General features: G+C 42.6%; 2 protein-coding genes across 6 annotated transcripts in view; one reads left to right on the forward strand and one right to left on the reverse strand.

Moving 5' to 3' along the window:
* Positions 1–1443: 1443 nt before the first annotated feature.
* On the forward strand, positions 1444–5641 carry LOC114465325 (uncharacterized). The gene is made up of 3 exons (XM_028450258.1): positions 1444–1639; positions 1739–2234; positions 5635–5641. The coding sequence occupies exons 1-3, from the start codon at positions 1519–1521 to the stop codon at positions 5639–5641; spliced, it is 624 nt and encodes a 207-aa protein (XP_028306059.1). The 5' UTR covers positions 1444–1518.
* The window catches only part of LOC114464513 (fibroblast growth factor 4B-like), a 7778-nt gene continuing 1413 nt past the window's right edge, over positions 5536–11900 (reverse strand). Inside the window, exons 2-4 of one of the 5 annotated variants that reach the window (XR_003674224.1) lie at positions 11498–11601; positions 7840–8359; positions 7599–7736 (exon numbers count right to left, since the gene is read on the reverse strand). Coding sequence is in view for 3 of the 5 variants with exons in the window: in XM_028448760.1 (XP_028304561.1) it covers positions 7560–7736; positions 11498–11601 (281 nt within the window). In the remaining 2 variants the exon portion in view is untranslated. Of the gene's footprint in view, positions 7737–7832; positions 8360–11497; positions 11602–11900 lie in introns of all 5 variants that reach the window. The other 4 variants (XM_028448761.1, XR_003674225.1, XM_028448762.1 and 1 more) reach the window with 4 other exon arrangements.

Raw genomic sequence — 11900 nt, forward strand, 5'->3', positions numbered from 1 at the left:
ACGTGTGTGTGTGTGTCTTTCTCTCTCCAGGCTCCTCTTATCGCGCTAACTTCCAACATTTATTCAGTGTGTGCTGTACTACGACGCTGGCTAAAGTCTTGCTGGGTTAAATCATAATGGGGGCTAGATCCTCTGTACCCAGCCATGTGCCATTGTCCTTATTTTAACTTGTGTGTGGTGGACGGGGTTTGTATGGGGTGGGTGTATTTTTAACTATGCAAAAGTACTTTGAGCTACATTTCTTTGTATGAAAAGCGCTTTTTATAAATAGATTAATTAGTAACTCAAGCTGAATGCCTAACCTGGTTGGGACCAGGTTTTGTTCTGGATAAGATCCGAGTGAGTACTGAAGTCCTGCCTCCTGACCAATCAGTTCTCTTGGAAAATGACCTGCCCATTGTTAGAAAATCCTGGTTGGTACGTGGATTTGACAGCTACGTTTAGCATTCACGGTGTCAGCAGCTTCCTGCCTGCATTCCTTCCTTTCTGCTTTTTCTGTTGTTTTTAGTCTAAATTATGGATTTTAATTTTTCATATTTTTAAAGAGATTCCTCCATTGTGACATAAGTTGCTCTACAGTTTCTCTGTGATTGTGATTGGTCTGATACTGCAATCTCCACCTCTGTCACAAGAGCGTGCACGTAGCCAGACTGAAATTAACTCGCTTAACACTAGCATGCCCAAGGTTTTCTTACTCCTGCTGCCCTGCCCAGAGGCCGCCAAATGACACTCATTTGCAACTCAGTGGGGCCACCTCTCTTATGTAAATGCAGCCATTCGATCGGAATGTGCAGCTGGGCAGTGACAAACTTTGGGGGTTGGTGTAAATGATGGCCAGTGTTGAGAAACCAGTGTTTCTTCCATGTAGATGATGGTTGTTAATCCAAATAACATTATATGGAATTATTGGATAAGAATGGCCAAATTAATATGAGCCATGTGTGTTGTGATCAATTAATAAACCACAATAAATAAAATTAAAAAAAGAAAAACAGTAGTAAAGCAACCAAGCTCCTGTTTCCTACTCCTGTATTTTCACTATTTACCTTTATTGTTTTTGTGCTTATAAATCAAATGTATTGTTGCTATTTATGGTAAAGCAAGATTTCCGAGTGTGAAAAGGACTGTTTGAGTTCTCACTTTAAAAAGGTAAATTCACGAGGTCCACCATTCACTAACCAGGTCCATGAATTATTTTATTAAGCTATTATTTTACAAATTTGAAGAAAGTGCACAAGATGCACAAAAAATCAATGCTTCAACAGGGAAAAACAATCTCAATCTCTGTTTACACCATCAGTTATGCTGACATTATCCCTCTTGACCTTTGACCCAATGCGGAAGTACTGAACCATTGTGAAAGTTTGAAAAGGCTTATCGTGTGTGCTTTGTGGAAGGGTGGGCGAAGGTGTGAACGATGATGCGCCCACCCTTCCACAAAGCACAATTCACCTCAAGGTGAATAAATAGCCAACTCTGGGCAGATATTTCACTGACTCTGGCAACTGAGAAGCAAGGATGTCAAAAGTTTACAGCTCTCAGCAGGCTTTGGAGATGATCCTAAATGACGCCAACCCCTGTGACTCCGATGGAGAAGAAATATCCCTTCATCTGAGTTCTGACTCTGAAATTTCTTCCGGTAAGATTTTCTAAACATCCTTTTTTTTGTTTGCTGATTATGGCAGTTGTGTTTTTAATGTTTCATTAATCACATCTCAAAAATATGATCACCCTATAGATGAGGAGGATTCGCCATCTTCAGAAAAGAGAGGTCGCCTGGAGACACACGAGTGGCTGACAGAGACGGCAAAAGACGGCACAGTGTGGCGTGAAGAACAGGTCGGAAGGCCTCTCCATCACAGCCCAATTGAAGGTCACGTCACAGATGGAGAGCCAACTGCTTTGGCCAGAAGAAAGGTGACGAGTCGCTTACAGAGTTTCTTCTGCTTCATAACTCTGGAAATGCTTCGGACCATTCAGGAGTGGACTGTCCAGCATGCACTCCAGACACAACATGAGAACTGGTTCATGGCCATACCTGAACTAATGGCGTTCATTGCCATCCTGCTTCTGCGGGGGATTGTCCGCCTTCCATCGCTGCATGACGCATGGTCAGCAAATCTGGGACCGCCCCTGATCAACAGGATTATGGCTCGAAACCGTTTCAAGGACATCATGCAGCATCTACGCTTCGACGACAAGGACACATGCGGTGAACGAGTTGCGACTGACCGGTTTGCTGCAATCTCTGACGTTTGGGGGTCTTTTGTTGCCAACTGCATCACTTCGTACAACCCAGGCAGGCACATCACCATAGATTAGCAACTTTTTCCAACTAAGACTCGCTGCTGTTTCTTGCAATACATTTCAACGAAGCCGGACAAGTTTGGTATCAAGTTCTGGGTGGCATGTGACCTTAAATCCAAGTATGTGTGCAAAATCATCCCATATCTTGGCAAAGACCCCAGTCGTCCACCTGGGGAGAGATTGTCTGAAAATGTGGTGATGAAGCTTATGGAACCGTTTATGGACAAAGGAAGAACTGTTACAACCGACAATTTTTTCACTTCATTGTCACTAGCACGTCGACTGCACAGCCGGAAGACCACCCTCCTTGGCACAGTCAATAAGATTCGCCGGGAGCTTCCAGATTCAGCTAAAAAGAATTTGGCCCGTGAGGAATTCAGCACACAAGTGTTTTCAACCTCTGGTGCCACACTGACTGTTTATGTGCCCAAACGAAAGAAGACTGTCTGCCTCCTCAGTAGCGTGCACAGCGTGGTGGAGACTGAGGCTACTCGGAAAAAAAAGCCGAACACAGTCACCGACTACAACAGCATGAAATGCGGTGTGGACGTCATGGACCAGATGGTTTGAAAGTACACTGTGCGTTCAGGAACACGGCGTTGGCCAGTCGCTGTGTTTTACAACATGATTGACATTGCAGCGCTGAACGCACATGTGCTTTATCAGGCATGCACTGGGGTCAAGGAGAGAAGGGTGGACTTCTTGCTGGAGCTTGCAAATGAGCTTGCCCAGTCTCATATGGCAGCCAAGGAGGTGAATGAGCAAAACCTTCAGCAACAACCACCCACACCTGATGTGGGGAAAAGGGCATTGTGCCAGGTGAAGTGTTGCTGCAGGAAAAACCGTGCCACCAAGCGTTGTATGTATTGTGACAAGTTTGCATGTGGCAAATGCATAAAGGAGGTGTGGCAGTGCCAGAATTGTTCACAAAATCTCTATTAAATAAATTTCACCAAGAATGCAAACAAACTGTTGCCGTCTCACTATTATTACTTACTACTTTCTGTTGCAAAAGTTGAAATATAAGTTGCAACCTCTATGTAGCTGCTGTATGGGAAACACAAAGGAGATTACAAAAGGTCTTTGTGTCCTGGAACCTACCTAGCCACCCCCCCACCCTAGCTGAGGGGGGAGTAGTGGCCTCAGTAACATAACAATGGTCACAAGCTGAGTTGTTCACACCCGCCAAATGACACCAGCTTGGACTTTATAGGTATAGGTGTCAAATGACACCACTCTGGTCATGCTAGTGTTAAAGGCCCACCACAGACTTTGTGACCTAAAGATTTGACCCATATGAGTTACTTTAAATGATTCCTCAGGCCAATATACAGCACTTGACAGTATCAATGCTCCGAGCGGGGCTTCCCTCTTAAAATACCACCCATGTAAGTTTGGAGAAGACAGACCATTGTTGGCCAGGTCATGTGACCTGTGACCTGGAGTATGCCTGGAGAACGTTTCACTTTACGGCAGTCACATGACCACAGACTCTGCTATACTCATGGAGCTAAGGCTTTTGCTACTTTTTTTCACAAAGTGGTGCTTTTTGGTCACTCCATCACTTTATCGCTCCACTGAAGCGATGACCAGGGAACAGTGTGTGTGTGTGTGTGTGTGTGTGTGTGTGTGTGTGTGTAGAAGCGGTGACAGAGGAGAGAGAGAGGTCTGATCACTTCTTTTCCTTTTTCTCCGGCCGTATATTTACAGTACTTATCATAGACAGCTCCGCTTTTATTGTTTAAATGATGAACTTATGGAGTTTCTAAAGGATGAGTTCATTCAGAATGCAGGCTTATTCCAAAAGTTAACCACTTTAATTTTGCCCCCATAAATTGAGGAGGTGTAGTAGAGCCGTACAGCTCTCGGCTGCAGCCGTCTGCACTATAGTGGGAGGGAGCAGGCAGGAAGGGGCTGCTGCCTCGGCTCTACAGTGAAGGACGGGAGAGTTGTTGCTTGAAGTCGCTTAAAAAGTTCAAATTTTTCAACTTTGAGCGACGAGGCCACACTTGAGCTAGTCGTTCAAATCACGCAAGTCACGTCGCTTGAGGGGGGTTAACTTGAGGTCTCATCATTTACATTGATTTGAATGTAATCTAATCGCCCCAGTCACTTCAGCCGCGTTTGGTGTGAACGCACCTTCAGGCATTTCGAGCAAACAACAGATTCCTACTTACATAAAACAAACTTTTTATGTAACTTTTTTCTTTAATTGTGAGTCGATGATCTCTCTTCAACCAACAGGTCAACTACTGTCTTCACACATAATCAAGAGACCAGGGAGGCTGGCCCGACTGACTGTTGATTTTTGTGACAGTGCTGCGGCGCTTGTTTCAACTAGGGGCACTTGACGTGAAAGTTACAGGTCTAGTGCCCCTAGTGGCCAAAAGTTACACAGTGTTGCTTTAAGTGAACATATTTATATCCTGTTTTGTAAGACAGGGGATCTCTGACGGAGAATGTTTGGTTAGGTGAAGCCGCTAACGGAGAGATATCCCAGATATACTTATCCAGCTTTGTAGTACAGGCCCTAAGTTAGAGCCTCGCTCCTGTCATGGTGCGTCATCAGTTATCACGAACTGGTACACTGGCAGGCCAACTACTCTGTTTTTGTTCTTTCCACCTGAAAAACAAAACCTTTGTTTTTTATCTTGAAAATCTTTAGATTTCCTATTCATGGATGGAGGATGAGCTTGAACACTGTGTAGAGCAGAGATGAGATTGTGACTGCGACCCTGAACTAAAAAAGACTGAAAGGGGAGGAGGAAGCTCCTGGTTACAGCTGGAATCCCAAGGTCCTTGTAGGAGGTGGGGGGGTTAGAGATGGGACTGAGCTCAGATATGTGGAACGCTGTCATCGTGGCAGAGCGACATTACTGCACTGACAACAAAGACTAAAGGAGAAATCACTCGTCTTCTCTTCTTGGATCTTGCATTGAATGTTTGTGAGTAAAACGCTGCAGAAAACCACAAACTGACACTGTCAGAGTGACTCAGGAAAGCAGAAACGACGCCAAACTTGTGAGAATAAAGCTGAGCGGACAAATCCTGCAGCGTGCATCCCCAGCTCAGTCCTTGAATGCTCCTTAATTGCATTTTCTTCTGCTCTGTCTCCACACCTCAGCACCACTGCAGTGCTGCTGCAGAGCGAGGAATCCTGTCCTGCACCCCACACACTCACACACACACACCAACATTGAATTTAAAAAAAGGGGAAAAACACCAAAACGCCTTCAGCAGCACCACAGATGGGTCGCTGTGTAGCCCTGAGGCAGCTTTTTATTTTATATGCAAAAATAAAAACATTGTTTTCTCTTTGTTTTCCAGCAGCTAAAGCTGGTCTGTTTCACTCAGAGACACTGAGTGCTCTGCTTTCCTTACCGCAGATTGCTCATTACTTATCGATCTAATTACAGAATAGAAAATAAACCCGAGATAGCCCCCCCCACCCCCCTACTCGGTCACACACACCCACCCTGTGAGGCCCCTCTGTGGAACGTCAGCCTATTTCTGACTCCACTGGTGTCTCTTACATGCAGCTTTTAAGATGGGAGCACCAAGGCACCTTTCAATCGTGCAGCAAAGATAGTGCATTAAGACCTGGACCCCCCCCATCCCTCCATCCTCACTGCCTGACATCATTAATTGGGCTGAAAGGGGGTGGCACCAAGCACTCAAAAGTGTAAAAGAAATGCTAAACTTTGCAGTTACTTAAGCAGAAGTCCATGCATCCCTTAAAACTTGTACATACTTCACGAGGAATGGAAAACTTTGTTCTCTGTCGTACGTCAGTGAGAACTAAATCAGTCAGAGATCTGATGTAGGTGTTGTTTGTGTCGGTACTTTCCCTCCCCTGGAATGGGTCAGTCAGCATACTGTGTGCTGGCATGAATGGCGTGATCTGACACGCTATATACAAAACGATCGACCTTCTGCATCTCTTAGATCAGAAAGTGCTGAACTTTGGATCTTTGAGTAAATTACAGTTCTGAGTGTAAAGGTGTATTCACACCGAACGCGACTTCATCGACTATAGTTGCTTAAATTGCCCATGATGAGTTGCTTGAACATAGTCGCACTTTTTGCTCACTTCATTGCTTCATCGCTCCAGTGATGTGACGACCAAGGAAGTGACTTGAAAAGTTCAACATTTTCAACTTTGAGGGACTTCCAGCGACTTAGATCCCGCGTTTGAGTCGCTAGAATCGTGCACTTCGCTTGACGTTGCGTCATATACACTGATTTTGAATGTATCCCGCGAGACTTTGCTTCTGGAAGATGGATGCTCCAAACCACCTTATAACTCTCTGGATTCCTTTGTTGTTTGATGTCTAATGTGGCAGTAATAATTTTGAAGTATATTGCAAAGAAATGTCTCGTCTGTCTAAAAGTACCGCGCCATGTTTTCTCAGAGAGTGGTCATGTGACCAGGTAGGTCACGTCCTGTGGTGTGTAATTGCGAATAAAGTGTTTCCATTGCGCTTTTGCGATACATTTCAATATTGAAACATCTGTAAAACCTCCTCATGAAAGCATAAAAACTTTTTAGCAATATTTGAGTGTTTTTTTTTAAATTCAGGTATTTCCATGACCAGTTTTTATTGTGTTATTTAGATTTTTCACATTTCCAAGGGTAATAGAAATGCAGCTACTGACTCACTTTACCTTTGTATGTTTACTTTACTGACAATCATTTCAGCACTGTACTGTTTGAGTTAAAGCATCAACAACAAACAGCTCTTGTAACTGACAATGTTTCGGGGTCAGTTTAAACCGATTCCGAAAGCGCAACGTGAATGCAAACCGAGACAAAGCAGAGCAGCCAAAGAGTCCACGACTCTCAGAACTGGAAAGACTAAAGTACGAGAACCTATTTTTCCGTTCTCGTGAAGGATGTAGAAGTTTTAATCTATTGAAGTTGCACTTTGAGGTAATAAAACATATTAATTTCACTCGGTAACAGCAGAGAATGTAGCTCAGCCTCCAGAGGGGAAGTGACACGTGCTCCCGTTACAGCAAGCACCAAGGTAAAGTGAGACCGAGGCGTCCAATCCTCCATCATAAAAACAACAAGCAGCTCAGTGTGACATTCATGTACAAATGAAACCACTAAATATACAGACAGTTACACGTAACAGAATAAATATTTTTGTCACTTTTCTTGCAGTCCCATCGGTGTGTGTTAAATATGCGTCTCAGTGTTACCTGAAAGAATATCCAACATGTGCAAATGACTGAGTTATTGCAGTGTCTCATAGCCGCGGGAGGAAGTGTGTGACCGTCATGGCGGTGGAGGCCTTGTTGCCTCTCTTCACGCGGCCTCGCTTGCTGAGGGCGATGTAGAAGCCCTTGTAAACAAAAGATTCGTAGGCGTTGTAGTTGTTGGCCAGCAGCATCTCCTTGAACTTGCACTCGTCCCTGAAGAACCTCTGCGGGACGAGAAGGTGAGAGCAGAGAAGATCAGCGTTTGATTAGTGTGGTGACGACGCAGGATAAACACAACATCAACAAATGCGGGGTTTTACTTGTGACCTTTATTTTGGCGGGGGGCCTGTTGGACGGCGCACTCGGAGGGGAAACAGGAGGAGGAGGCATGTTGTTGCAAAAGAAATGCCCTTTTCAAATGCTGCCTCTGCTTTTACTGCTGGACTCATAAAACAGGACTGCAGTCACAGTGACACACCATGTTACAATGTTTACAGCTTGGTTTTTGAATAAGCTCCTTCTTAGTCGCACCAAATTTTCTACATCAGGGCGACTCAACTGATCTGGAACAGGGGCCAGTTTATGAAACTGAAACAAGTACAGGGGCCAAATATGTAACTGGTGGTGTTAACTCCAAAACCTCAGATGTAAAGGCCTCAACCTCCTCATATGTGGACATATCAAAGATGGGGATTAGTTCTATAGACTATGTTAGACTTTTCCATGTTTCCTCATTTTTTATCAAAGCATCTATAAAATTCCACGGGTATTGACGTTGACGTTGCTCTCCCTGGTTCAGTACAGGCGTGAAATAAGATGTGGCGCCATCGCTCGTAACAAGATGTGGCTAAGGCGAGAGGAGCCAGGCGGAAAAGAGGTGTCAAAAAGTTAGCATGAGACGTCTTAATGCGATACCAACCCATCACATGATCAGTCCAAAGCTGAGTAAATAAACTCTGTTACTAGGGGTGTAACGATTCATGGATGATATTGGTTAATTTAAAACGATTTGATCCGAAAACAATTCAGTAACTTCTTGGCTTAAATAATAATGTAGGTGAGCTTTCATAGATTCCTGATGTTTCTTGTAAGTTAATCATTTATAAATGAATTATGGACATAAACAAGTAAATAACATTTAAGGGCATATATATGTATATATATATTCATCACATTTTATTTGAAGAAAGTCAAACCAATGGATGTTAACTTCTCTGCTCTCATTTTCAAAACATATTAGGTTTACCTGGCTCTTCTGCTTGTTTTTTCAACATAAAAATAACACAATATTAATATAAAAAATGAAGTGGTACCAACATCTGTACAGGTTAAATGAGCAGTGGTTGAACCTAATACTTTTCATTTTAACATGATGGTTATCATGAGGCTTCTGAGAGCTAATGCTAACAAGCTAACGCTACCATCTGCTACTGCTGCAGTTAACGCTGCCATAAGGGGCTGGTGGTGGACGGAGGACAAATTGAGCGACTCCTTTAGAATATCTCCGTTTGTGCAAAAGCCAAAGCGTTAAAATCTAATGCTTTATTTCCAAGTTGTCTAGTTACAATCAATGGATGACCTTTAAAAACTATTTTAGATCAATATGTGTCATCCAGAAGACTAACTTGCAGAGCACAGATCGATGTAGTTGGATCGTGGGAATATAAATCGATTCATCAATCTAATGGAAGAATTGTTACAACCTTATCTGTTACTAATTTGTTTCAGAAATGTCCTTTAATATCCCTAAGCGTCGCCATCAAGGAGTTTTTAGCCAATCAGCATTCACATATTATGTTCTCGTAACCTCAAGATTACACTTCGTAATTCCGCTCCCATAGAGAGTCTACGGGGAGGTTTTAGTGCTTAATTACGTGTCTTCAGTTCCTTGGACATTATGATGGTATTCCTAAGAAGACCGGGGACATTATAATGAAAGAGGAAGACACCTTAAAACAGAGAAATCTACGCTACCATGGCAACCATCGGATGCCTTTGACTTCAGCACTTCCTTGAGTAATCACACCAAAATTATAATGAAAAAATTGGTAGATTCAAAAAAAAGGTGTTTGTTTTGGATTTGAACATTTGTAAATCAGAAATGTTTGTTTGTCTTGTATTTTTACTGAAAATTAAATACCTTTTTCACTACATGTCCTAACTATACTTCCCACACAGGACTTCAAGATTCACTGATTTAACATCATGTCCCGCCCTGCAGCTCAGTCACAGTTTTAGTCGTCTTTAGTATTTAAAATAGCTTTAACCAGGAGACAAACTGCAAACAAGAAAAGCTATGATTTAAACCATTAGTTAACTAAATTAACACAATGTTGTACTTGAAGAAACATCCATGGAGCATTTTTAGGCCGGGCTACCGGACTCAAAACCCCACTCACATTGTTCTTCTTCTTGTTCTTCTTGTTGTTGTTGTGTACACTAGTTAAAATCGCTACTCCTCTGTTATTTTGTGAACGGATCGGGCTGAAATTTGGTAGTTATAATCTATGGATGTGTATGAATCGATGTGCGGAGCCCGATTTTTGATTTGGGGCACCAAAAGAAAAAGAAAAAAATCGGAAGTCAATTTGTCATTTATTTGCTGGTCAAATATTATGACCGTTGGTGGTACTGAATCATTGGCACATATATATCTAAATGGGTCCCATTACCCCGTATGTGTCACGGGGGGCACCTGGGGGCCCCATTTTTCAAATGACCACTCCTCCGTTAATGCTCGTTGAATTCGGCCGTAATTTTACATGGATGTTCTATGAGCGGATGTCAAGAGCCTCTCAGAGACCTTTTTGTATTCGGTGGAACCGAGTCATTTGACTGAATTCTTGTAAATGTGGTACGTGCTATTCTGCGCGGAGCCGTTCCGCGGGTCCAGCCGTAGTTCATCCAAAGAGAAAATATTTCTGTGTTTTTAATTAATTCAGTGCCAGCCATTTTCAAAATTTCTACCCACTCAGTGCCAGCTTTTTGACTAATTTTTTAATGACCCACAGAATATTTTCTACTATGACAATCTGAATTCTTCAGATTAAAGTCTCTAATTTCATCAGAAAAAACATTTTGTTTCTAGCTTGTTTCATTCTTCTGTAATCAGCAGTTGAATAGAGGCAAGTTTCACACAAAATGCCAGTTTGTGGCAAAAAGCTGAGAAAAACGTCTTTTTCTGAAAAAATCGATTAGTGACTTTGAAACAATTTTTTTTTTTTTGCTTTAGGGACACCTCAACATTGGATTCCTTCTATAAAACTACAAAAACAACACTGAGACCGGTCCTTTTGGTGGCAACATTATTATTATTATTATTTTGTTATCTATGTCAGAGTTGAATGGATTTCTTGTTTTCTCTCACCATCACAACACTCTCAATAGTCCACTTAGTTCCACACATGCTCTGGTCGAGTGTGCGCTGCTGTGAGCAGCTGGGACCTTCAGCATCAACTCTCATAGCACCATTTTCTGTCTCGTACACTCCTTTCCTCTCCCTCTGAGCTCTGCTCATCACGGGCGTTCTCTCATCATCCAAAGGTGCTCTGCTGCCACCTACATGGCACCAGTTGGTCACTAAATCATTGTACAAGCTCAATAATCACAGGAGAGCTGTGTCACACTCCTAGCAACCCCAGCCGAAAAACACAATTCACGTCTATAGACGTGAATGGCACTCAATGAGTTAAGTATGGTTTTTTTTAACTTTGCAAAATAGATGAATTAATTTAATGAAAACATATCATTCTAATCAGTATTTTATTTTTTTATCACCAAAGTTGAAAAACCATCCCTTTTGTATTTAAAAAGTAGTTCATATTTTGAAGTATCGTGTTAAAATCTTGACAAAAGCATATCGTCCCAGCACTAATAAATAGGCTACATCCCCGTCAAAGTAAAGAACAGGGTTTTAATAAGGAAAATGCATGCCTGGAGGCCACTTTTGGATCCCGGACCATGTGTTGAGAACCCCCACACCTACCGTTCCGTACAGCCGTCCTTTGGCATTCATGGCGACGAACAGCTCGCTTTTCATCCCGAACAGACTGATGACGCCTCGATCCACGGTGGAGATCTCTATGAGACCTGCAGCAGACATGGAGTTAGAACTCGTGGTTCTCAAACTTTTTGGCTCAAGTAAAGCACCCCCTTTCTCCTATTCTGAAACCTAGTCCCCCCTTTATCCGACTACAACATTTTACTCACAATTTAGAGAATCTCACTTTGTAAATAAGTGGAATGAAACAGTATTCAGTGCCTCCAGAATAGATTTATTTCTATAGTTTTTATCATTTATACGGTCATCTACAGCCTGGTGTGGGACCAAGACTTACCTTTTTATTTTCAGTTCACGCTCTAATCGAGATCATTTCCGTTATCATTTT

Source organism: Gouania willdenowi, chromosome 6, assembly GCF_900634775.1.
Source record: "Gouania willdenowi chromosome 6, fGouWil2.1, whole genome shotgun sequence".
NCBI lineage: Eukaryota > Metazoa > Chordata > Actinopteri > Blenniiformes > Gobiesocidae > Gouania > Gouania willdenowi.